Here is a 27771-nt window from a genome sequence, read left to right on the forward strand (position 1 = left end):
GCTCTGCATTCTGCCTACCCTTTTCCTCAAGGGTCTCCTGGGCCTTTCTCATCTCCCCAGCCCACATTGATTGACTTTTTGCTTTTAGTTTTTGCTTGACAACTTCTCCATATCCTCTTTTTCCTTCTTACTATTGTGCCCTTTCTCCAGTCTTTCACTTGTGATCATCCTTTATTTTCTTACCCATTTTTATTTAGCCCTATCATATCATTGCTTAAGCTTTACCATTTTGCTCCATCTGCTTTACAACTCATCTCATTAATGATGATACAACCAAGTGGTTAAGAGTAGATTCTAGAATAAGACTTTGAACCCAGATCTTTCATTTATTAGCGTTGTGACCTTGGGCAAAAAAGCTCTATGTCTCAGTTTCCTTATTTGGAAAAATGGGGATTATGATAGTTACCAATTCATAGGATTGTTGTGAAATTTAGATGAGAGAGTACATGTAATACTCATGTCAGTGCCTATCATATATGAATACTAGCTGTTAATATTATTATTCAGTCCCTCAGTTATGTCCAGAATTCATCTTAGCCTTGGCTTTCATATAACATTTGTGCCCAACTGAGGGCTAAGTACTATGGGAGCCACAGAAATATGACATTGTTTACAGAACACAAAAATGATAAGTGGGAAGAAGACTAAAAATGGAGATGATATATAATTAAGTACTAAAAGAGGATGCAGACCACCACAGGTGCTGTAATTCTTCAGAATCTTTCATTACTGAAGTATGGATGTTGGGAAAGCTGTACAGATAGGCTCAAATGTTACCTGGTGCTTGAAAGTGGCTATAATTGTTAAAGAAAAAAACGGGAAGTATATCTACACAAAGGAATGGCTGCAAGAATGACCAGGATTTGGTAGACTAGTAGGCCTACAAAGTATTGGGTTAGAATCAATGAAAGGTAATATGAAAAATCCTAAATATCAACTATAGATGTTTGAAAGTTACACACTGAGTAATGAAGAGCCACTGAAAGTTTTCAAGCAAGAGATAAAAATAACTAAAACAGGAAGATAATTTTATAATCCATTTTTAGAGTGATCTAGAAGAGAAAGCTTAATTCAATGGGGCCACCTAGAAAACTTTAGCAAAATCTATGAGTAAAGCAAGAAGGAGCTTAATAAGAGTGGTTGTGATGGAGTAGAAAGAAAATCCTGGGAGCGCAAGGGGGAGTGGGGGAAGGAGGAGGGAATGGGAATTGGAAAAACAATAGAATGAATCAGATATAACATTCCTATGTTCATATATGAATACACAACTAGTGTAACTCCACGTCATGTACAACCACAAGAATGGGAAGTTATACTCCATGTGTGTATGATATGTCAAATACATTCTACTGCCATAACTAAAAAGGACAAATAAAAGAACAAAAAAATCAAATTCCATCAATTTATTCTGTTTGACAACAAATAAAAATGCCAGGTTTTAAAAGTAAGATATTAAAAATATTTTAGGGTATGACTTTAGTCTGTTAAAAGGAAAAAAAATCCTGGGAGCTTTAGAAGAAGAACAAATGCTTTAATGATTGACTAAAAGAGTTAGGGGATGAGGTGTACAGAAAAGAGAAAAATAAAATATAGCTCCACGAGTTTTGTCCTGGATAAAAAATGAGAATGCTGGTGATGTAGCAGGTGGAAAACACCACCAGGAAGGAAAGCCAGTTGGAGAGAAATGAGTTCACTCTTAGCCATTTCTTAGTGGGGAACATAAAGCCCTCAGAAGGCTTCTGGTTGAGTGGAAATGTCCACTAGGCCTTTGTCCACTAGATGAGCAGGCTTATCCTCCAACCTCAAACGCCAAGAAAAAGTCTATGTAAAGATGTATAAACAGAAAAGTTATTGCTAAGGGATAAGGACAGAGTTTAAAAAAAAAAAAGTTGAAGGTATCTGCAGAGTTGAAACTGAACATAATTTAACAGCTTCTTTAAATTATTAAAGATTGTACATAATTATTAAATGTATTTATGTCATTCATAGATACATTCTCACATTTTTTTAAAAAGTCAACAGAAGTATATTGGATCAAAGTGAAAATTATATTATTATACATAATTATACATAATTATTAAATGTATCTATGTCATTCATAGATACATTGTCACATTTTTTTTAAAAAAGTCAACAGAAGTATATTGGATCAAAGTGAAAATCTATACCTCTATCCTTTTTCACCCCTTGTCCATGCCCTACCATCCATAAGATGACCCCCTGTTTTACATATTGGTGTGTGTGTGTCTTTCTGCTTTCTCTTCTATGCATAATTTTCCCTGATGAAGTTTAAAAAAGAAAAAAACACTGTGATTCATGCTTGTTTTCTATGCAACATGTTCAAGAGATCTTTCCACATCAGCACATTAGTTCCCGTGATTTCTAATTGTCCTTATCCTCCTAATACCTGGAGATATTTCAACAGAGGGCACTTAGGCAAAGCTTTGGTGTCACTTGCAATGTGTTTCTTAATATTTGTTAATATGGTAAATTCTTGCCCATTTTTCTGTTGAAATTTGACAGATAGGAAGTTAAACTTCTGCTTTATCATTTGTGCCAGTGGCTCGCATTATTATCTTATTGTGAAACCGGGAAGCTGATAATTCTGAAAATTAGAAAGCTGGGTTTTTGTTTCGTTTGTTTTTTCTATATTTGAATGTTCTCCATGAGTTTTCCATGATTGTTTTACTTTTTCTGTTCATTTTTTTCCCTACTTATTCAAAAGTATAAACTGTTTCTTCACAGGAATTTCCAAGGAAACGTTATTTCTTACATTGAAGAAAACATATGGAAATCTTACCGTTGGGCTGAGAAACTGTGAGTATATTCTCTCCAAACATGAATACAAAAAAAAAAAAATGCATTGTAAGATCCTCCTTAGTCTAGAATGTTGAGGTCAATACTGTTAGAAAAAGGTTTTCCCCTCCATATATCAATTCAGCCTGTATTGAGTGAAATTTGGTGGTTATTTTAAAAATTAAATTTCATGGGGACAGGGTTTGTAGCTTAGTAGTAAGTAGAGTAATTGCCTAGCATGAAGGAGGACCTGGATTCCATCCCCAGGACCACAGCAAAAAAATAAATAAAAATTCAATTTCGTGGACCCTCTTTGAAGTAAGTAAAAAACAATTTAAATTTATTTTCTATTTTGTAAGTAATACATAATTACATTCTTAATGAGTAAATATGAAATAACAGGTATAGTGAGACCATCCCTGTGCTCTAACCCTCCACCCCTGAGGAAACCACTACTCTGAGTTTGGTATATATACCCTTCTGGATCTTTCCCCATGCATTTGCCTACACACATATTTACATATAGCAAAATAGGTTTGTTGCATGGTTTTATTATCTTTTTTTTACATAAATGGTAACATTCATGCAACTTGACTCTTTCACTTCATCATATGTCAGGTTTCTTTTTAGTACACAGAACCTACCCTATTCATTTGAACTCATGCATAATATTCCATAGTATGAACGTATCATGATTTATTTAAAAATAATTCCCTTACTGATGGATGTTTAGAGTGTATATGGTTTTCCTATTTACATGCATAATGTCAATAAACATACTTCTTTGTGAACATGGGCATATAATTCTATAGAATAGAAATGAGATTTTGGGGGGTGAAGACTATTGTAGATATGAAATTTTAGTTACCCGCAAAAAGGCTATGCCACCTTATACTCCTGGCAAGAGAATATGACAACATTTATTTTCTCATACTTTTTTACCACTGGATATTCTCCATCTTTGTGCTGAATTTTGGTCCAGAAATAACCTTTTCATCTTTCAGAATTCTCAGTGAAAATTCCCTGACTGAATTACACAAAGATTCCTTTGAAGGCCTGCTATCCCTCCAGTATTTGTAAGTTAGTTAATCATATTTATCTGTGAGTTATGGGTTATCTAATGAATAAGGGGTTCATATTAGATAATCTATAAAATCTCTTCCAGCAATTAAATTCTGTGATTGTGTAAGTTTGTATAGATTTTAACCCATCTCCAGCATTAAATACCTCCTAAGCATTTTTAGTTTTAAAAATTATATAGACAAGATACGGATGGGAAAAAAAACTCCACTTACAGTGGGAAAGTGGTAATAAGATCAGAGCAATTACTAACACTCATATGAACCTTGTTTTATAAGTGTTTACATGTATTTATATCTAGTTTACAGCCCATGGATCAAAACCAATCCACAGTCAATTTTCATACAGCTCATTAACTAAGAATTATTTTTACATTTTTAAAATGCTGTAAAATAAATAGGAAAGAATATGTAGCAGAGACTGTATGTGGCCTGCAAAATCTAAAATATTTACTATCTGGCCTTTGCAAATAAGGTTTTAAAAAGTTGGATTAGTAGAACAGCGGGAATTAAAGTTAACCTCAGTTTGGTGCCTACAGGAGAGAGAAAAAATAGGCCACCTATATTCATTTGAATGCCATTAATTAGAATGTTTTAACAATTAAACTGAATTAAATTAATGCTTAAAGACTAAATAACTAGCCAGCATGATGGCCAGCATGATGGCGCACACCTGTAATCCCAGTGGCTCAGGAGAATGAGACAGGAGGATTGCAAGTTCAAAGCCAATGTCATCAAGGGCAAGGTGTTAAGCAACTCAGTGAGACCTTGTCTCTAAATAAAATACAAAATAGGGCTGGGAGTGTGGCTTAGTGGTTGAGTGCCCCTGAGTTCAATCCCTGGAACAACAAAAAAAGACTAAATAACTAAGTAAGTAAATTACATAATAATATTTTCAAGACTACTAAGCTACTGAAGAACATACCAGTATTAAGGATTTCAATGCAGGAATTGACATACCTTCATTAAAAATAGATATTTGCCAAACACAGAAGTATAAAGAAGGTCAAGTATCATATTTTTTCTCTCATGTGGACACTAGAGAGGAAAAAAGAAAAGAAAGATGGGGGTGAGGCTCATGAAAATCAAAAGGAGATCAATAGAAAAAAGGAAAGGAACCAAGGGGTGAGAAGAAGGGAGAGAAGGGGGAAGTGCTGGGGAATGATATTGGCCAAATATTGTTACATTGTGTGCATGTATGAATATGTAGCAACAAATCCCAGCATTATGTACAACTATAACACACCAATAAAAAATGTGAAAAAGCTGGGCATGGTGGTACATGCCTGTAATTCCAGCAGTTCAGGAGCCCAAGGCAGGAGGATTGCAAGTTCAAGGCCAGCCTCAACAATTTAGCAAGGCTCTAATCAACTTAGTGAGACCCAATCTCAAAATAAAAAATTAAAAGGGCTGGGGATATGGCTCAGTTTTAAATTGTCCCTGGGTTCAATCTCAGTATTCCCCTCCAGAAAATAGATATTTGAAATGATGGTTAAATGGTGTAGCTTGAAACGTTTACACTAAGTAAGCAGATCAGAAATGCCTATAACTTTTCATTAATCACAAAATTAAAATCTCTCTATTACTATTGTCAAGGAGGGAACACTTACATAGTATTTTTATCTGGTTAAAGATAATTTAGGTTCTTTGCTGTGATAGCTTGATTTTTATCCTTTGTCTGTGGTATCTAGATATGTGTGGGTCATTAACCCTATTAAGCTAACTAATGATGTTTTTAGTAAATATATTCTTTTTTCAGATGTAGAAGGCTTAAACGAAGTGAGTATAAAGAGCTTCACATGATATTAAAAGTAGTCCTTTGAATTATCAAACCTCCTAGGCCCTCAGGGACAACTGCTTTTGTATTGGTGGTTTTAGTCACTTCTGCCTTAAACGTTTGGTTACAAACGTGGTTTGGAGAAAACAAATGAGATAACTGCTTAATGGAGTAGACTTTTCATTATTTCTATATGTAAGACTTTGTTAGCTAATTATTTCATATTAACATATATATTTGCATTTATTTAAAAAAAAACACTAACCAATAAAAAAGAGCTCAAAAGAATATGCCAAACACTATTCCCTAGTATTGGAAGGACAAAGATGAGTAAGACAGGTTCCTCTTCTTTAGGAACTTAGGGGCTCACAGAGGAGACAAGGCTAAGCTCAAACCATAATGCAGCAAGTACCCAGTGGATGACAAAGTGCTAAAGAGGTGCAGCAGAAGGGCCAGCTGTGAAGTCACAAATTGCATTCCTTTTTAACTAGTCATTTTTGTCCCCCTCCTCACTCCCTAGATATTCATTTATTTTACAAATATTTTAGTTTCTCAAATACTTGTGTCAGTTTTAAACCTGGAGGGCAACACAGATGAGCAAGACCCAGTCCAGGCTTTCAAAGAGTTTGTATCAGAAGAAATGGGATACAAAAACAATTGAATTGAAAACAAATGGATATGGGCACTAAGAGGTATAAATTGTGTCTACAGCACAAAAGAGGAGAAAAGATTTCCAATTGGTTTAAGGAAAATGTTCCTACAGCAGTGCTGTTTCAACAGGACCTCAAAGGGCCTCACTGGGAATCATCAGATAGGGAAAATATGCAAAGCTTACAAAGGGAGAGTGGGAGAAAGGCAAAACACAGAAAGGTGTTTGAGGAGTGCCATGGGCACCTGTAGGGCACAAGAGGGAGAATGGAACCCAACCTTCTAGGACTTTGAGTACCAAGCAAAGGAGCCGTGGTGGGGAACCATCTGCAGTGCTCTAAAACAACCTTGAGTCTCAGATTTCACCTGGAGGACTTTGTAGAACTTGGTTCTGGATACCACCCTCATAGTTACTGATTCAGTCATTCCGGAGTAGGGCTGAGAATTTTGCATTCTTCAAAAGTTCCCAGGTAATACTGGTCTTTAAGAACCAATTCTAGACAGCCTAACTGGTGACTGAGTTCGGGATTGACTAGAAAGGGAGAGCCTAGAGTTGGAGACACCAGTCAAGACAGTTCTACCCATCCAGGTGAAAAGTGAGGAACAAGCTGAAATCTGTGGAAGTAAGAGAGTCAACCCTAATCAGAATGGGTGTTTTCAGGTAAAAATCCAGTTCCATGTTGTTTTTCATTGTCCCAGCACTATACAACCGAAGCAGTTACTTCATGGAGTATTAAGGTAATATGAAACCAAAATGAGTTTCCATTAGTATGATAGAAAGTACAACACTGAATTAGTTCAAAGTCATGTATTAATTAGAGGAGTAACTGTCTTTCAAATGATTTGAAAGGTATCTTTTTCTTCTAGTATTAAACTGGGTTAGAAAAATAGAATAAAGGACTAGGGGTATAGCTCAGTGTTAAAGTGCTTGCTTAGCATGCACAAGGCCCTGGGTTCAATCCCCTGTACCACACACACACACACACACACACATGCATGTGTGAAAGAAAAACCAAATTAAGCCAGGAACATGAGAATATTCCCTTTAATTTTAAAAATTACATGCAGAAATTAATACTTGTAGCTCATAATCTTGAACTTGATAAAACTGTAAAAGGTCACATAATAATTATCCTACTGTCAGGAAAGACTATCTCAAAACCTGTCAAGATATGAAGTTCTATATTTTACTTATGAAAGTGAGACTCAAGAGAAGAGTGGGCAGGGTTAAAAACTCTAAAAAATTCAAATATAAGTCCAAAGGTTTAGATTTTAAACAAAAACTAGGTATTCAATATTATCAATTCTGGATTCTATTTACTCATACTAATTAGATAGCTAATATCTAATCAAGGCAATATTTTCCTTTTACTTTTCCTAGAGATTTATCCTGCAATAAAATACAATCTATCGAAAGACGTACATTTGAACCACTACCTTTTTTGCAATTTATGTAAGTTACAAGTATAACTTGATGATATTTGAAATTTTATAAACCCCCTTGCTATTCATTTGAAATTATGATTAAAAATTTATTAGTAAAAAGTTACTAAAGTTATATAGCAAATCTTTTTAGTATCTAGCAAAGATAAGTATGAGAATTATTATACATGGATTGAAATGAGTCATTACAGAACAGTGGTTCAATTAGTGTGATTTTACACCCAGGTGACATTTTGGCATCTAGTGGCCAGACACCAGGGATGCTGCTAAACATCTACAATATACAGGACAAAACTCCACAACAAGAATTTTCCAGCCCAAAATGTCAATAGCATTGAAGTTGTGAAGCCCTGTTTTAGAGAAGTAAATATCACAAGTATTTTTTGAGCATTCACTGTTTTATAGCTAAGGCTCTGCATGTATAAACGCAGAAATATAAGTCATAAGTCAGGATCTTCCACAGCAAGATTGCTTTAGTGTGTGGAAAAAGTATTGAGGTTACATTTCATCATATATAAATTAGAATCACTGCCAAATGATAAATGTTCTGAATATCTTTTTTCTTCTCCTTCTTCTTTGGCTTTCTTTTTTGTAGAAACCTTGGTTGCAATTTACTCACAGAACTGGGCTTTGGAACATTTCAGGCATGGCATGGACTGCAGTTTTTACACAAGTTGTAAGTGAAATAGAAGATACACGCATGTACAAAAAAAAAAAAAACCCAAAACTATGTGTTAAAAACGTTATACAGTTATTGGTTAGCTTGATGTAAGCCCTGTCTTATTCTGAGAAGTATGTCTTAAGATCCATTCATTCTTTTCAAATGAGGAAACTAAGGTACAGAGAAGCCAAGAGACTTGTAATTTATATAGGACATGCTCTGCTTTCCCTAGCACTGATCTCTGGCATAGATAATAGAAAGCATCATGCAAGCAACACCCAAATTAGCATTGCCATGGTAGTCTCAGTGATGATGCTCTGACATGTGAATTGTCCTTGAATTTCATTTTTGAGTTTAACTCTGATTCCATCTCACATTTGGAGTCCCTAACTGCTTAAATATATGCAACAGGGCTACAAAGAATGAAGTTTAGCATAAAGCCCTCCAGGGAGCACAGATATAGGTGCTTTCTCAATGGAAAGCAGAAACAAATTCGTTCAGGTCTCCCCAATCACCCAGAGCATTATTTTTCTAAAAATACCTGCCTCTGAAGTCATGAATTGTATGTAGGCAGTAAGAATCTTTGAGGTGTGAGAAAGATGATGTTTATGATATAGTGTAAAAAACATTTGTAAAGAAAATACATTGCTCTGACCTAATTACATATACTTTCTTTCCTGACTACCCTCAACGAGAAGTATGGGTTTTATTTCCTTTCAGCTCAAAAGGGAATTTTGTTTTTACTTATTTATTTGATTTGTTTTGTTTTTCGGTGCTGGGGATGGAACCCAGGGCCTTGGGCATTCTAGCCAAGCACTCTGGCACTGAGCAACATATACCCCTAACCCCTGAATGGGATTTAAGACTCAAGGTGAAAGTTCTCCCCTCAACTCAATTTTAGAAAAAATTGTTCACCTGTCTCGTGGATCAGAAATCCAGGTTCACATGGTTCATTTTGGGTTCCATGAATGGATGGTTATGGTATGCCTGGAGCTGGATTAACTTTTCCTTCAGATGCTCATTTATTGCAGCCACCTCCTCCCCCTCATCAATTTGCTGAAGCCTAACTTGGGGAAAGAATATGGAGAGTCTACTTTTCAAACAAAGCAGGGATGGGTGGTGGGTCAGAAAAGACTCATAATGGAGGAGGCACCAACTTATCTCTAGTTTCTGTGTTCATCTGAACAGAAAAAGGCATTTGCTTCATGATGAGAACTCAGAGCCAACTGGCAATGGACATTAACACTCATATCATGCAATGCGAATGGAGCTCTGCCTCTCAGACCAATTCATAGTTGCTTTCACAGATTGGCACATTGAGCCAGACAAGGTGCACAGCTGTGGTCCCAGCCGTTTGGGAGGCTAAGACAGGAGTTCAAGGCCAATCTGGGCAACATAGTAAGACCTGTCTCTTAAAGAAGAAAAGAGCTGGGCACAGTGACACACACCTATAATCCCAGCAGCTAGGAGGCTGAGGCAGGTGGATTATGCATTTAAAGCCAGCCTCAGCAAGTTAGCAAAGTCCCTAAGTAACTCAGTGAGACCTTGTCTCTAAATAAAATACAAAAAAGAGCTGGGGGGTATGGCTCAGTGGTTAAGTGCCCCTGAGTTCAATCCCCAGTACCAAAAAGAGAGAGAGGGAAAAAAAAAAAGATTGGCGCAATGGTCACGATCCACCAAGTGTGTATTGGGAGCTGAGCACTTTTGTTTTGGGCAAAATTTTTCTAATAGATAAAGCCATTTTGCTTCAGGAAACACTTGCCATAGTGAGAGATAAGCTCTTAAATTTCTTTCCAAAGGCAACTTGCCAAGCGAAGATGCCGGTAATTTTATGATCAATATGAATGTACTGGGGTGTTTATAAATTAAAATACCAATTTTCCCTGAACTATAAAAGTTTGTACAGAGGTCTCAGCTGATGTAGATATATCATGAATTGAATGGAACCTAAGCTCTGGGTCTCCTCCCTTGTACAGGTCTCTTCTAAGGTTCTGATTGGGGCCCTCGCAATTTCTTTTTCTTTTTCTTTTTCCTTTCTTTTTTTTTTTTTGTTGGCACTGGGGATTGAACTCAGGGGCCCTCAACTACTGAGCCACATCCCCACCCCTATTTTGTATTTTATTTAGAGACAGGGTCTCACTGAGTTGTGTAGTGCCTCTCCATTGCCAAGGCTGGCTTTGAACTCGCGATCTTCCTCCTTCAGCCTCTCAAGCCTCTGAGATTACAGGCGTGTGACACCACACCCGGCCCTCCCAATTTCTATATACATAAATTTTGCATGTTTTTATCAGAGGTCATTTCCCAAATTAGATAAGTTTCAGGCCCCACAAAGTCTGGATTCACCTCTGGGTTCCATGTAATACAACCTGGTAAATCTCTCGAATAAGGCCTTTCTATTATTGACAAACATTGATGCAACAACTTAGCAGTATGTTAGACTATTTTGAACCTGAAAAAAGATGTGCCAAGAGCTTATTAGTAAAGTACCACTGTTTAAATGGTAGTAATAATCATATCTCTTCCAGATGAAATCAGAAATGAAACATATTATATGGAAAACTAGTACTGGTTGATAATCCTAAATGTTAAGTATACTTTTTTCCCCCTGACTTTAAAGTGCTTCTCCTTCATTCACCTACACAGGTCCAGACTGATGGCTTATTTTTTAAAAATTCTTTTAGTTACTTCATTGGTTCTAACAATACAAGCTCCATGAGTTTAGAAACTGAAGGACTCTACAAGGTAGAAAGGCAGGCTCTATTCAGATAGAGCACATTCACATGCTGACTTGTCTATGACACATCAATATTGTGCCAAGAACATAAGCACAAAGAACGAATAAGAGGGAAATCCAAGATTTATCCCTGTTTTTTTTATTCCACAACTGAGAATATCCATGAGGTAGGTGTGTCCACACTATAAAGGCAAATTGAGCTACAGTCCCAGAAACGCCCTATTGCTCCCCCATAGTCCACTAGCACCAGTTTCCTATGGACAGCTGTAGAGACACAAAAGTTTGCATGCTTCAGGGTACGGTCATCACTTTTTGGTTTGTACTGGAATCCTGGCAGCTTCTTTCAGATTCAGAAAGGCATAAACATTAAAGATGAAAAAAGAGCTCAGTTCTGTCCTTTGGGGTGAGTTAGATTGGTTTAATTTGTAATGGTTCAAAAGTTTTGAGAGTCTCATATCCAGTAACTATTATACCTTTCTTCTCCCAGTTGCATCTTATTCTTCCCACCTGAGGACACAGGCATCTTCTCTTCTCTCCTCTTGGAACCTTAGTAATTCTTCCTCTGCCCATTACATTTATTTAATGCCCAATTTACTATTTGTTTATTATGTTCCAGGCACTATATTAAGTATTTATGCAAATGAGATGACATACCGAAAAGCCTTAGAATAGTGCTTGGCACATGATAAATATTCAAAACATGTTATCTTATTTTCCCAAGAACTCTTGCAATGTTGATATTATTATTCCATATTTTTCAGATGAAAAAGTTGAAATTCAGAAATCTTGCCTAGGTTCACACTGTTAGTGGCAAAATCACAAACTTTACAAATAATTTTCCATGCAGCATTTGTTTCCTTGTAATAGGAGCTGGCTGATATTGTGCATTGTATCTTGAAATTGGCTTCTAACTTGCATAGGACTTTTGGAGCAGAGAGCTCTGTTTCCCTTTGAGAATTCTGCACTTCTAGAGCTATGGCCATACCATCTCTGGGCATCCCCAGGGTTCCTGTTCATTGGCCAGTGCATATTTGACATCATCACAGCCTTCTCTGGGCCCAGCCCATCCTAGATGCCTTAACATGTTCTTTCATTTAATCCTCAGACTGCCTGGTATGAGGAAAATGCTACTAATAAGGCTTACAGATGTTTGTGACTCAAGTCACTTCAGTAGAAAGTGACAGAGTCAGAATTCAAACCCAGGTCTGCCTGATTCCAGGGTCCTTGCTGCTTCTTCTGTTCCTCACTGCCAGGGAGTCTTCTTCAAGGCTCTTCTCAGCACTTTCAGATACAGGCTTGCCATTTCAGATTCCTTTAGACTTTGCCTTTAGAAAGGACTGACATGGTGCAGTCGGAGGTCTTGTATTGAGGAGCTTCATGTGGGGAGTCATTTTCTTATGGCTCATGGACCTATGTAGATGAATAAAGGAAAGGGGTTACTCCATCCCCAAGTACTTCAAACATGCTGGAACAGGGTGAGGGCTACTCTGCTTATTTCTTTGACTACCTTCCTCAAAGGAACCATTTTCCCTGCCTGCCTTGTGATTCTAGCATAGATAGATAGTGTTGGAGTTTGTCCTATTTTAAGTTTGTTTTGACTGCCTGCTTTGGACATATTTTCAGCTAAAGCTGTTAGGATTTCAGTACATTCAGGACAGTGATGACGCTTCAGTCCTCAATTCTTCTCTGTCTCCTCAGTTAATAGAAAGGAAACGTAGCCCATCTGTCTGGACCTGTATAGAAGAATTTGGAGAAAAAAAAAATAACAGGTAAGAAATGTTCCCTTATTTTGTGAGCTTACCTTTATTCTGTCCCATTGTTCCTACAGCAAAAGGCTTGAGCAAACATATTTGAGTTTTCCTTTTCCAATAAGGTATATTTTTAAAATCACTTAAAACTGTACTTCTCAAGCTGGGCATAGTGATGCACATCTGTAATCCCAGTTACTTGAGAGGAGCCTACAGCAGGAGAGTCGAAAGTTCAAGGTCAGCCTTAGCAGCTTAGTGAGACCTTATCTCAAAATAAAATAAAAAGGGCTAGAAGCCGAGTGCACAGGGGTTCATGCCTGTAATCCCAATAGCCCAGGAGGCTGAGGCAGGAGGATTGCAAATTCAAAGCCAGCCTCAACAATTTAGTGAGGCTGTAAGCAACTGAGCAAGATCCTGTCTCAAAAATTAAAAGAGCTGGATGTGTAGTTTAATGATTAAGCACCCCTGGGTTCAATTCCTGGTTCAAAAAAAAAAAAAAAAAAGTGGTGGCAGGGACAGGCTGGAGATGTGGCTTTAGTGGTAGAACACTCCTGGGTTGAATCCCAGTAACACAAAACAAACATACAAACAGGCAATGCATCTCAAACTTTGCCTCTGAGACAGTCTTTAAGGCAAAAAAAAAAAAAAAAAAAAAAAAAAAAAAATTAGCCACTGGTACTCCCACAAAGGTATCAAAAAGGCAATGGATGAGGAGTCAGTGCACCTTAGTTTATCTATAAAATCAGGGAATTGAGGGAGAAATGGAAATGATCTCTAGTGAAGTGTCCACTCTGAATCTACAAATGTTCATATGTTTGGTTCATGAAAAAGAGTCACTGCAGCATGTTCCAGCTTCCCCCTCACTCTCTCCATTGCACAGGCACAACCTTAATGAAGAAAATGATGCTCTAATACAGGAGGGAAAAATAGGATAATCTAGATTGTGGCTTCATGTTTTAATTTCACTAGGGACAAATGCAAAGACCCCAGTGTCAGTTGTAGAAGGGCTGCCTGTTGAGAGAAAATGCTGAGATGAAGGGCACAAAGCCATGTGTGAACTGCTAAAAAAGAGAGAAGCACTGAAGAACTGAGATCATTTTAAAGGAAAGATAATAACAAACTTTGCTACATTCTTCTGGCTACATATTGCTTTACAGTCATTCTTAAAGGCTAGTGGAAAGGGAGCAGGAGGAGATAGAGGTGTAGGAGCTTACTTTTACAGAACACACCAGCCACCTTACAGGTTTTAATGCCCCCACTCATGGCAGAGAATGTTTAAAGCCCAAGTTTGGGAACAAACCTGTGTCATTCAAATTTTTTTGTCTTCATAACATCACAACTAGTGTTATAAATTGGGCAAGTTAATGAGGCTGAAAAATATCTGGAAAAATGCACTAGGCAAGAACAAGCTATGTGGCTGCTGGCTTCACCAATTAGTCACTTTGACCTTAGTCATGGAAGAGTATGAAATGTCACTCCTCTTTATTCCATCTACTGACATGATTAGGCTTATAGCAGTTGGTGTTCTATACATTAAAATATGGTTCTTTTCCCTCCTCTTGCTTACTACAGTCTGTGTTCTTACATTTAACTGTACAGAAAGAGGGAGCAGAATAAGCCGACCCCATGTACATTTCAACCCAGGCCCTGTGCCTGCTCTGTCTTGTGAATGGGGAAACATGGAAATAAGAAATTGATATAACATACATACCACAAAAAAGCAATATTACAAAGCACAATTCAGGATATTCAGTGCATTCATAAGGTTGTGCAACAATCACCATTATCTACCTGAACGTTTCCATCACTCCAAAAGGAAACATGGTTCCAGTTAGCTATCACTTTCTCTTTCTTTCTCCCCACAGTCCCTGGCATTCACTACTTTCTGTCCTTCTGGATTTGCCTGTACTGGACATTTCACATAGACAAGTTATATTGTAATGGCCTTTTATATCTGGCTTTCACATGGTTTATTGTTTCCTAGGTTCACCCTTGTAACAGTTATCAGTACTTTCTACAGCTTAATAATATCCCATTGTATAGATGTACCATTATATCAATTCATCTAAACATTAATTAATGGATATTTGGGATGTTTCTACTTTGAGGCTATTATGAATAATGCCAGTTTTTGTGTAGACACATGTTTTTAATTCTAGGGTGCATACCTAGGAAGGGAAGTGGTGGGTCATGTGGTAATTATAATTTACTTTTTTGAGGAATTCCCAGACCGTTTTCCACAGTGGCTTCACCATTTTACATTCCCAGCTAAAAAGTATGAGGGTTCAAGTTTCTCTGTATTTTTGTCAACACTTGTTATTATCTGTCTTATTTTTATTTAAAGCCTTAGATTAAGGAACAATGCTTAACCAGTCTTTCTCTTCATAACATTATGAGTATAAAGTAGTATCTTGTGGTTTTAATTTGCATTTTCCTAATGACTTGAGAAACTGAACATTCTCTTCATGAGCATGTTGGCCTTTACATATCTTATTTGAAGAAATGTTTATTCATGACTTTCCCCATTTTAAAATTGAGATGTCTTTTTTTTTCTGAGTTATAGGAGTTATTTATAATTTTGGGTATTCTGTGTATTATCAGCTGTATGATCTATAAATATTTTATCCCCTTCTATAAATTGTCATTTCACCTTCTTAATAGTGTCCTTCAAAGCATAAAAGTTTTAAATTTTGATACAATCTAATTTACCTAATTTTTCCATTGGTTATTTATACTTTTGGTGTCATATCTGAGAAACTTTTACCTAAAACAAGGTCGTGAGCATTTACTCCTATATTTTATCCTAAGAGTTTTTTTTTTGTTGTTGTTGTTTTGGGGTACTGGGGATTGAGCTCAGGGGCACTCAACCACTAAACCACCCCCCAGCCCTATTTTGAATTTTTTTTTAGAGACAGGGTCTCACTGAATTGCTTAGCACCTTGCTATTACCGAGGCTGGCTTAGAACTCATGATCCTCCTGCTTCAGCCTCCTGAGCCATTGGGATTACAGGGTGCACCACCGCACCCAGCTGGGCTATTTTTCAAAGCTATTACTGAGCTAGAGAGTGAGGAATGGAAGAACAACACCAATCTCACTGTTCTTATAGAAATTCAGCTGTTTTTCTGGAATAAATGCTTCTTAGTTTGCTGTAAGCCTTTGATTAAATTTCCAGAACACTGGAAAAAGTGATTTTGACCATTTTGCCATTTTGTTGTTGTTGTTGCCTTTGTGGAGGGATGTATTTTCAGATATCCTTACTCCACCAATTTTCACTGATGTCACCTATAAAAAGGTTTTAAATCTCTACAGTCTCAGTTCTGTGGGCTAATTATTTAATCATGGAAAATAATTAGGGAAAAGAAGTAAAAGTATAATTCTCATAGACTTTTCTAGATGAGTAGATGAAGTTTGGCATTTCTGAATTTAATTCTCTCAAAGCTAAGGTTAAAGTAACATCTGTCTTCTGTCTTAAACCCCCCCCCCCTTTTTTTTTTCTTTATATGGGCTTTGGGGTCAGAAATGAGTTCAAATTCCAGCTTTGCTTCTTACTAGTTTGGTGGCCCTAGGACAAGTTATATAACCTCTCTGTGCCTCAGTTTCTTCATTTGTAAAATGGGGTCATGATAACATTTACCACATAAGCTTATTATGAGGATTAAATATGAAATGCTGATCATAGATGCCTGGCAGCCTAATAGATGTTAGCCACAATAATTATTCTTAAAAACTATAAGTAAATAGCAGAAAGATCAGTAGAGTAGAAGGGAGAGAACAGGGGGAAGGAGAAGAGGGGGAACAGGGAGTACTAGGGATCGAATTAGAGCAAATTATATTACATGCTTTTATAATTATGTTAAAATGAATCCTAAAATGTTATGAATAATTATAAAGAAACAACTAAAGAAATGTTCTAGCCAGGTTCAGTAAGACATTCCTATAAACTCCAGTAGCTCAGGAGTCTGAGGCAGGAGGATCACAAGTTCAAAGCCAGTCTTAGCAACTTAGTGAGGCTGTATCTCAAAACATAAAAAGGGCTAGAGATATGGCTCAGTGGTTAAGTTCCCCTGGGTACTATTTCTGGTGACCCCCCAAAAAAGTGTTCTGTAGGAATACACTAATGATTCTTGAGTAGAATTAAGCTAAAGTCAGATTTTCTTTTTCTTTTTTCCTATTTCTTTTGTCTTTTTGTTTTCTGTTTGCTTGCTTTAATGAATTGAAGAAATATCTTTTAGTATTTTAAAGTAAACTTTTGCATAAAAAATAAATTTACACTGGGAGGCTAAGGCAAGAGGACTGCAAGTTTGAGGCAAGCTTCAGCAGTTTCAAGGCCAGCCTGGGCAACTTATCAAGACCCTGTCTCAAAATAAAAAATAAGAGCTGGGTATATAGCTCACTAGTAGAGTACCCCTAGTACAATCCTGCATACAAAAAAAAAAAAAAAAAGTTTATTTCTGGTGTTGTGGCACATTCCTATAGTCCCAGCTACTCCAGAGGCTATGGCAGGAGAATCACTTGAGCCCAGGAGTTCAAGGCCACCCTGAGCAACATAGTGAGATCCCATCTCAAAAAGAGAATTTATTCATTTTATTTACATGTAAACATAATGTTATTTATTTATTCAACAAACATTTATTAACACCTAGAAAATTTGAGGCACTATACCCCGCACAGGAATGACAATGATAGTAACATGAGATCCCTGCCCTCTCCCTGCCAGGAGACTGACAAGTTAGCAGGTGATTACATGCTATGGGCAAAGGCTCTGAAGTGATAGAAAAATACCAGTGACAGTAGGTTCTGGGAGCATGACTCCTACCAGTTCCATTGCTTAGCTTTAATCCCCTTTCCATTGACTTCCAAGCCAAGGAATTGGTTCTATATTTTTTCTTAACTAAGTGAATTAGGCCATGAAATGTTTTAAATTTCTAAAAATGAAAGACAAACACCTTGAGCTATGGAAGGCACTAAAAATACTGTTTCCTATAGGGCAAGGGCTTCCCTACTAGTATAGTTACTTCTAGGGTTTTTGACCTGAAATTTCTTTGCCATATTTTTTTCTTTGTGTTCACTTTTTTCCCCTCCTTTTTTCTTTTTCTTTCTCTTTTCCACTTTATCTTCTAGAGAGCTGGATAATTCCCAAATAAAAAAGTGCCTTATGAAATTCTAAGGGTGATTTATATATAAAGACAAAATATTTTTTAAACATATAAGTTTTTTATAAAAAGTAGTCTCATGCATGTTGAAAATATAATTTTAATTCCATTGCATGTTTCAGAATTCTCAGTCGTAATCCTCTGACAACTGTTGAAGATTCATATCTTTTTAAATTGCCAGCATTAAAATATCTGTAAGTATTACAACAATTTTAAACTCAAGATATGATTTCTGCTCTTCTTGTTTACTTCATCAAAGGGTTAAGTATTTTGTATTAATACTAAAAAGTCATAATTTTAATTTTAATTAGTTACTGGAGAAAAATGTTATGGTAAAGAAGAGTTAAGGAAGGATATATCATGGGGCAAGACAGCCATCAGAAGAAGGCAGCCATATTAAAGAACACTTACAGATATGGAACATGTAAACACATGTAAGAATATATTATTTATCCCAGAAAGCAAAGAGGAATACGTGTATATTATTTTTAAAAAAGAAAAAAAGAGGGGCTTGGGTTGTAGCTCAGTGGTAGAGCGCTTGCCTTGCGTGTGTGAGGCACTGGGTTCGATCCTTGACACAACATAAAAATATATAAATTAAGATATTGTGTCCATCTACATCTAAAAAAAGAAAGAAATGATGCAATATGAAAATAAGAAGTAAGATGATGGTTTAAAAAAGATGTAAGTTCTATTTTTCAATGCCAAGATCATTATTTGATGGTGCAAATAGTAAACTTACGTATCTTCAATAAGAGCTTTATAGAATTATCTTCTATGCGAAATAAACTCTTAAGGCAGCTTGTTTTATGAGAAGCCAAAATAGAAGTTATCACATGTCCTTGAAATATTTTTTCAAGTATAGAATATTTACTGGGGTTCATCATGAATATCTTGGCTTTCTCTTTCAGAGACATGGGAACAACTCAAGTATCACTTTCGACAATTGAGAATATCCTCCTGATGACTCTTGAATTGGAAAAACTGTAAGTTATTTTTTTTCTTAGATTTATTTTACTTGATTTTTTTTTAGGTCTCTTTTCATATCTTGAATTTAAAATTATTTTAATACATTATTTTCTTAACTTTATTGAGGTATAATTTTCATGTAATAAAATTCACACTATAAGCGTACAGTTTGATGTATAATAATGTAGTTACCACCACCTGATGATATAGAACATTTGTCATCCCCAAAATAGCCCCTTACATTGCTTTGCATTCATCCACTCCTCCCACCACCAGCCCCTACAAACCACCAAATCTTTTATCTTTCCCTATAGTTTAAAATTTTCCAGAATGTCTTATAAATAAAATCATCTAGTAGTAGATTTTTAGCTTCTTTCACTTAGCATAATTCTTAGCATATCTACTATCAGAATAGAAGAGTTGCGGTTTCTTCATGTCTTCATGTAATCCTTGTTTCAAGTTATTCCTTGTTTCAAGGAATAATATTTTTTTAGCCTTTCTACTAGTAGAAATGTAGTGATATCTCATTGTGGTTTTAATTTGCATTTCTTTAATAGCTGATGATATTTAATATCTATTTTATGCACATTTCTTCTCTTTATGCTTTTATATGTTCAAAGTGTCCAGATTTGGCCAATGTGATGTCTATTGTTGTTTAACCACACAATGTGAGTTAAACTAAGCTATTTTTTATGCCCAGAATAATGTCTACCATTTACCACTCTCAAACGGAATTGAGATATGGACTCCAGTAGTTGGAGACTTATTCACATCCTTCTTAGAATTCTATCTTTCTGTGCACTCCTAACCCAGAGCAAGATTTTAAGTTGAAAGGAGATGCTTTTTACTGTCACCCAATTCTAATTTCTTTTTTATTTAGGCCTTCCATACCCACTGCCATGCTTTCCTTTCTGGTGGGCATCTCCCTCCTCCTTCCTATATATTTACAGTATTCAAGAGCCACATGCCAGGCACCATGGTACATGCCTATAATCCTGTCTGCTCAGGAGGCTGAGGCAGGAGGATCATGAGTTCAAAGCCAGCCTCAGCAACTTAGCAAGGCCCTAAGCAATTTAGTAAGACCCTGTCTCAAAAAATAAAAAGGGCTGGGAACACGGCTCAGTGGTTAAGCACTTTTGGATCCAATCCCTTGGTACAAAAATAATAATTAAAAAAGCAGTTTACCATTGCTTTCTATCCAACTTGTCCAGGCTATATGTATCAAGAACTCCTTTCTACACTGTCCTGTGGTAGCCTTGGACTGTTCTTCTACTACTCAAGTAACTCCTTTTCCATTAACTTAATCCTCTGTGTTTCTATTTATAGGATCTTACCTAGCCATTTGGCCTGTTGCCTCTGCCAGTTTAAAAATAATATTGAAGTTGTCTGCAAGACAGTGAAGCTTCGATGTGACAGTGCATGTCGGACAAACAATACACGTTGCCGTGAGTCTGAATTGCCTGATGAGAAATGTTTTAATTTTTATTTGTTTTGTTATTCAACTTTTAACTGGTGAACATAGATTTTTCAAACTAATGATGAAACTGCCTTATTTTTATTTGTCTAGAATTCAACTCCCTAAATTTCTGGATTGCTCTCTTGCTCAAAGTGAGGTTTTCAGCTATAATTTAATAATATAGCTATTCCATATGCCTAAGGATGAAGAGAAAGGAATAGAAGGGAGAAGTGATAATATTAATGGCCACACATGGTGTCCTGTGCTTTCTGCTTGGTACTTTGTCTTCCAGTGATAACTTATTCATATAGTACAATGCAGTTAGTAAGCTGTTTTTTTTTTATACACTAGGTCTCAAGTGTCCTCTGCCTTATAGGGCAGGCATCAATCTATTTTGTTCTGTTTTTGCAACTTTATAAAAAAGAATAAATATTTTATTTGAAGTCTAGGGGTTTCTGATTCTATAATAAGAAATTGCACCTAGACCATCCAACTCTGAACTTCTCTTAATCTCAAACTTTTCTATCCTCAGGTAATTCATGTGCTTTCAAATGTTTTTCTGTGTATTAGGTTTATTAGCACTAATTTCATGACTTTCAAAATGTGGTTGCTTTCATATCCAAATAGCTCAAATATAGGTCTCTACCAGTGATCTTGGGCAAATTATAACTAATAGCACTTTGCTACTTACATGCATATAACTTATTTTTCAAAATGATTTTTCACCAGTTACATTATTTCCTTTTTCCCCAGAGGTGAGCAGAACAAGTATTTTTCATCTCCATTTACAGATAAGGAAAACAAGATGGGAGGTGTCAAGTGCTATAGCCTTGAAACCAGGTCTTCTGTACCCAATTCTAACCCACATTCCTCTTTTGTCTCCAACCTTACCTCCCCCTTGACTCTCACCACACAAAAAATACTTTTAGTTCTCCTGGGAAAGAAACCAGCTATTGCTGGGTATGGTGGACTGCAATCCCAGTGGCTTGGGAGGCTGAGGCAGGAGGATTGTAAATTCAAAGCCAGCCTCAGTAACTTAGTGAGGCCCTAAGCACTTTTGTGAGACCATGTCTCAAAAAAAAAAAAAAAAAAAAAAAAAAAAGACCTGGGGGTGTGGCTCAATGGTTAAGTACCCCTGGGTTCAAATCCCAGGTACCAAAAAAAAAAAAAGAAAGAAAAATCCAGCTACACAATGGTACACTTGACCTCATGTAGCTAGAAGCTTTGGATGATTCCCAGAGCTAGAATTGCTAGTTTTCACATCTAATATGAAAACAGGGAAGGCTTCTGACAAAAATAGCTTTTCCATTACTGTACTTTAGAACCTCAAGTATTGTTTATCCAGAAAATGCTGTTATTCTGTAGATTTATTGCACATTCAGCATAGGCATAGAACCAGGCAAATTAAAAAATCTTTTAACGCACATCCCAGATCTCTGCCTTAATTTAGGGAAAGAACCAGTATGGATATAGTGGGGTGTTTTTATTTTGTTTTGTTTTGTTTTTTCTGTGTAGAGGCATCTGTAATGGAGCCTAAGATGTATGGGGAACAGGGGCCAGGTGAAGGAACTGGGTGAGTAGGTGGAAAGGACATGTTCAGATGAGGGAGGATGTGTTAACAGAAAGAGCAGAGCCTGTGCTTTAGCATCTTGGTTCTTATTCTCCTTGGAAGAATGTCCTTTGTCATGATCATCTGTGATGGTGGCAGGAACATGACACACTGAAGAGGTGGATAGAGGAAGCCTTGTGCCCCCTCTGTATCTGAGCAGGGACAGCATGGGGTATGTAAATGTAAGGAGACACAGCTGATCTGTAGAGAATCTCTCAGAGCCCATGAATATTTCTCTTCTAGTCTTGGGCCTTTATTGAGTATTGGGCAATTGCTGTCCTAAACAGAGTTCTTATACACAGTATGGAATATTCTGAGTTAAGTAGCACTTTGTCAAAAAAGATGTCTTCTTTTTCTTTGTGTTGTTGCCATTTCATAGGTTTAATTATGAAATTATTTTTCTTTCTTCTAAATGACACTTAAATGTTTGGCTGGAATGTATGGCTGTGGACTGACAAAAAGCTGTCCATCAGTCTTCTGTTATCAAAAGTAGTCTCTTCTTTTTTGACAGTTCAAGACGCATCTGTAGGGAATGCAGAAGGATCATTCATGAAGGTGTTACAGGCCCGGAAGAAGAACACTAGCACTGAGCTTTCTATTGAGCCTGAAAAGCCAGCTTCAGATAAAAATGGTGTCACCTTTTCGGGATTCTTAAATGAACAGCTAGACTTCAATGATGAAAGTGATGTTATAGGTGCATTAAATTACATATTGCCATATTTCTCAGAGGGAAATCTAGAAGACGTAGAGTCAACATTATTACCATTCATTAAACTGCTTTTTTCAAACGTACAAGATGGAGGTAATGCCATGGAATATTTGAAGAACAATACAAAGAACTCCTCTCTTTCAAATGCATCCAACAATTCAACTTATAAAAACAAACTAAAGAAGCTTTATTTTCTGGAAAATTTGTTAGATGCAGAAATTCAGGAAAAAATTGATGAGGTGAAAAAAAAAGAAAAAACTGCCATGCTTATGCAATCTAGGCTTTTAGGTCCCAAATTTAAACGCCAAATCTTTCAAAAGAAATTGGAAACTGCCCAACCACAGGAAAACAGCCTAGCAGAGATTGAGAGTATAGAGAAAAGGCTGCAGAGAGTGAACAGAGTCCTCAAGGGGCCGAAGGGCATACGGAAAAGACACTTCAATGAAATGAGAAAACAGAGTATGGGAAGGAAACAGAGTGCCCGGGCACTTTCGGAGAATGTTGCCCAAGAAGGCAGGCTCAGGAGACCAATCCCAAGGGAACTAGAGCAGCTTCACAAAGTGCGGAGGCCCAGGAAGTTAGTGGGAAACTCCCTCCTGGACGCTTCATTTACAAATGAACATAAGGCAGCAGTCTCTTCTTTTTTGAAACAATACTCCTTGGGCAAATCTCCCACCTCCGCCATTTCAAAATTACAGCCTGAGATTAGAAACAAAACAAAAGACTTAACCTACACCCTTTTTGTTTTAGAAGATGCAAATGCTCGAGTTAAAAGCATGAAGGCTGATAAACCAGTCATACGTTCCAAAAAAACTCACAGCTTTCATAAAACTTACCCTCTTGCAGCCCACAGAATACCCAAGGCCAAAGTGAGTCAAAAGTTCAGAAAGGATAATTTGCACAATAGACTGATGCTTGCAAAGAAGCCCCCATTCTCTGCAATAAGAAGCCTCATAAATTCCCCCCCACGAGGGGCCTTTTCATCTTTAGGAGACCTGAATTCTCAGGAGAATCCTTTCTCAAGATTATATGCTCTTTCAGAACCTATAGAAAGTGTTCCTGCAGAAAACAATACTGCAAAAATTCCTTCTGAAGGAACTATTTTTGAAGCAAACATTACTGTGTTGGATGAACCCACCTCTGAAAATGCAACCTATGAAAACGCTGCTGCAGAGGCTGTAGATTCTGCTGTGACTCCTTTCAACATAATGCCAACTGTTCAACAAACCAATGAGACACAATGGGAATACCTCAACGCGAACACTGACTCACAACCCAAGCCTGAAGACTTATCCTACCCATTGACGGCATCCCCAGGTGATCAGTTTGAAATTCAGCTAAACCAGCAACTTCGGTCCCTCATCCCCAACAATGACGTGAGAAGGCTCATTTCTCATGTTATTCGGACTTTGAAATTGGACTGCTCTGAGCCCTATGTGCAACTGGCCTGTGCCAAGCTCATCTCCAGAACAGGCCTCCTGATGAAGCTTCTCAGTGAGCAGCAAGAAATCAAGGTGTCCAAGGCCGAATGGGATACGGACCAGTGGAAAACTGAGAACTATATCAATGAGAGCACAGAAGCCCAGGGTGATAACAAAGAGCATGAGGAGACAAGTGAGGTGAGGGCAACTATTGAACAAGAAGCCCAGACTTTTTCATCATTTAGGGTATACAATTGAAGCATTCAAGCGGGAAGACCAGGGGCTTCTAGTCCACATCTTGTCTTGGCCACATAACTTTGCCCAAGACAGTGATCCCCATTTTGTTCCATTAGAGAATAAAGTGGACTTAACACACAAGATAAACAAATAATAGGAAAAAAAAATGTGTGATAATAAGATGTAACATATTAAATTTGGTGTGTTCTTTAAGAAACTGCAAGCTATTCACCTGGAAGAATAGAAATTTTGAATAGTTAACTTTCATCCTTTCCAGTCTCTTTTTTACTTAATAAAAATTATTCTTTTTCTTTCTTTTAGCTCACAAAAGGAGTCCCAGGATATGGTTATAACAACAAACTCATCTTGGCAATATCTGTGACTGTAGTGGTGATGATTTTGATTATAATTTTCTGTCTGATTGAGGTAAGGACAACAGTCAATTCAGGTTTCCAGAATACATCTTATCATTGTAATAGATTTAGAACGTATACCCTGAAAATCAAAGCTCCTTCCCCACCTACTACTTGACATTTCTCTTCAGTCACTAATACTGAGTTATGTTTTGTTCTTTTATTGAAAAATATATTCTAGGGATTTTTATTTATTTTTTTTTATTTTACTTTTTGGTACCAGGGATTGAACCCAGGGGTGTTTGAACATTGAGCCACATCTCCAGCCCTTTTTTGTATTTTACTTAAGAGACAGGGTTTCCTGAGTTGCTTAGTACCTCGATAAATTGATGAGGCTGGCTTTGAACTCGCAATCCTTTTGCCTCAGCCTCCCAAGCAGCTGGGATTATAAGTGTGCTTCACAGTGCCCAGCCCCAGAGACTTTTAAAGGAACTTCATTTCCAGGGAATCTTTGAGAAATTGAAACCAAGAGAACAAGCTATAATTTCTTAAGAAATTAAGACTAATATGACCAGAGATGTCATCGTAGCAAAATTTGTCCAACCCAAAACCATGTCCACAATTTGTTACTCTCATTTTTGTAAAGTTTTGATGTACTCTCATTCTACCACTGATTTCTTTCCTTGTTACTGAAATGATAAGAGATGATTTCACTTTCAAGCAGCAGTCATTACCCTGGGGTAAAAGGAGAGGGCTAAAAGATAAAAGTGCTATATGTAGACTCAGTGGATCCACACAGCTTCCTCCTCCTCCAGTGTGTGAGGTACTGTCTAAGTAGGTATTCAGTTAAAGCACTGCAGCTAAATTCTCATCAGGCTACTCCAGAGCAGGTCCTATTGATAATAGTATATTCCTGGCTGTGGCTTCTGTTTACCTTCTGTTTGCTTACATGATGGTTTATTACTTTTCTCAATAGGCAGGTTTAGAATATTAAGAGTCATTTAATAAGCTGACAATCTTGATTCTACCCTCCCAATTCAACCACCCAACTTAGCTAGTTTGCCTTTTCTACTGTAATAGCAGTCCTCCATTCCAGCCAGAGCAGCCTCTCCATATACCCGTCACACCACGCTCATTCCTTGCCTATCTAAAATTCCCTTGCTTTGCCATGTCTGTGGAAGTTTTATGAATCTGTCAAAAACCAACTCAAGTTCATCTTTCTTCACAAACCTTCTCTGAATACCCCTGTTCTCCTGGACCTATGCCAACTATGAGATTTGTCTCCATTTCTTGAGGTGATTGTGAAGCTTTGTCCCTCCCCTCAGAATTTAAATTTTTGGCAAACAATTTTTTAAAAGATGGCTATAGGAGAGAGAAACACCAACATCTCTGTTCCATTAATGGAGTGGAACAGAGATATGTAAGGATCAGATGGCTCAGACTTGAATAGAAACCTGACTGAGTATATTACATATCTATAGAAAAATAGGTCCAGGCCAGGAGTGATGGCACACACCTATACTGCCAGTGACTTAGGAGTCTGAAGCAGGGAGATAGCAAATTTGAGGCCAGTCTGGGCAACTTAGCAAGACCCTTTCTCAAAATAAAAAAATGAAAGGGCTGAGTAGCTAGAGTAGTCTGGGTTCAATCCCCAGTACCAAAAAAGAAAAGAAAAATATGTCTACAGGAGAGCTGGTCAGTAAAAGCACAGAAAAGACAAGAAAGAAACTGGTTTGAGGGCTGGGGTTGTGGCTCAGTGGTAGCGTCCTCGCCTAACATGCATGAGGCACTGGGTTCGAACCTCAGCACCACATAAAAATAAAGACAATAAAGTCCATCAACAATAAAAAATATTAAAAAAAAAAAGAAAGAAACTGGTTTGAGTAGTGCCCATCCTAACATTTTGCGAGAGTAGCAATGGATCCCTGGGCAGGTGTGGAGTCAGTTTCACTGGCCGGACAACCCCTGGCCAGGAGAGGAGATGAATGAATGTATCTACCTTAGCCCTTTTGTTCTAATTCTATTCTCACCAAGTAGCTTTCCAGTTGGACTTAAGTATGCCTCAGAGGCCTCTCTACAGAGAAGCAATTCCCTTGTGGTGTAGACAGATGTTCTGTTTGTGGAGCAGAAGTATTTCTTACTATCAGGTCATTTTCTGGCAATCTGTGTTGGGGTCAGTCCTGTAGCATCTATAAGGTGAGACTTCTTGGAAGAAAAGAAGTAAGTTCTCTCTTAGTGAAGACAGAGTCAAATTTCTGAGCCTAAGGGGTGCTTACACATGGAGTTAGTTTGCAAAAAGCCTTTGGGAAGATTATCACTGGCCATTGCACAGATGGTATGATCTGCATCTCTGGGTGGCATGTGGCCTTTCTTGAAATTTCTGTAAAATTTTATACTGATTTAAATTTGTTTATACAGCTGGGTATCGTGGTGCATGGCTATAATCCAGTGACTCAGGAGGCCAAGGCAGGAGGATCACAAGTTCAAAGCTTGCCTCAGTTAATTTAGTGAGGCCCTAAGCAACTTAGTGAGACTGTGTCTCAAAATAAAACATAAAAAGGGCTTGGAGTATGGCCAGTGATTAAATGCACCTGAGTTCTATCCCTGGCCCAAAACAAATTTGTATGTACAATTCAATCTTATATTCGTGTTTATTTATATTTTTATTATTTCCTCTCCCCACTTAGATGATGAGCTCTAGGAAGACAAGGGAGGATGTAGTAGTAGATACTACTATAGTGGACAATATGGTGTTCAAAAGAAAAGATATGAGATATTATGTCAGTTCCACAATGAGGAATCATGTAATCCAGTATCTGAAGTAGCATACAGAGTCTAGCAATAGAGAGACTCAAGTGATCCTATATATTTATATGCATGCATGTTATGTGTTAAGAATCAAACCCCGGGCCTTGGATATGCTTTGCCATTAAGCTACACTCTCAGCCCCTGAGACTTTTTAAATGTCATCTTTTAA

The 27771-nt window shown here is 37.2% G+C and overlaps 1 protein-coding gene and 1 non-coding gene across 2 annotated transcripts in view; both read left to right on the forward strand.

Annotated features, from left to right (window-relative positions):
* The window catches only part of Lrrc37a (leucine rich repeat containing 37A), a 32480-nt gene that overhangs the window by 252 nt on the left and 4457 nt on the right, over positions 1 to 27771 (forward strand). The window contains exons 2-11 of the mRNA XM_076870686.2: positions 2746 to 2817; positions 3801 to 3872; positions 7682 to 7753; positions 8339 to 8419; positions 18163 to 18234; positions 18952 to 19026; positions 20336 to 20454; positions 22586 to 22756; positions 24101 to 24402; positions 24763 to 24867. Coding sequence (XP_076726801.1) covers positions 2746 to 2817; positions 3801 to 3872; positions 7682 to 7753; positions 8339 to 8419; positions 18163 to 18234; positions 18952 to 19026; positions 20336 to 20454; positions 22586 to 22756; positions 24101 to 24402; positions 24763 to 24867 — 1141 coding nt within the window. The remainder of the gene's footprint in view (positions 1 to 2745; positions 2818 to 3800; positions 3873 to 7681; positions 7754 to 8338; positions 8420 to 18162; positions 18235 to 18951; positions 19027 to 20335; positions 20455 to 22585; positions 22757 to 24100; positions 24403 to 24762; positions 24868 to 27771) is intronic.
* Positions 14437 to 14569, forward strand: LOC143411095 (small nucleolar RNA SNORA51). Its single transcript, XR_013092811.1, has one exon. It is a non-coding gene; the product is annotated as a small nucleolar RNA SNORA51 (small nucleolar RNA).

Source organism: Callospermophilus lateralis, chromosome 11 (assembly GCF_048772815.1).
Source record: "Callospermophilus lateralis isolate mCalLat2 chromosome 11, mCalLat2.hap1, whole genome shotgun sequence".
Lineage (NCBI taxonomy): Eukaryota > Metazoa > Chordata > Mammalia > Rodentia > Sciuridae > Callospermophilus > Callospermophilus lateralis.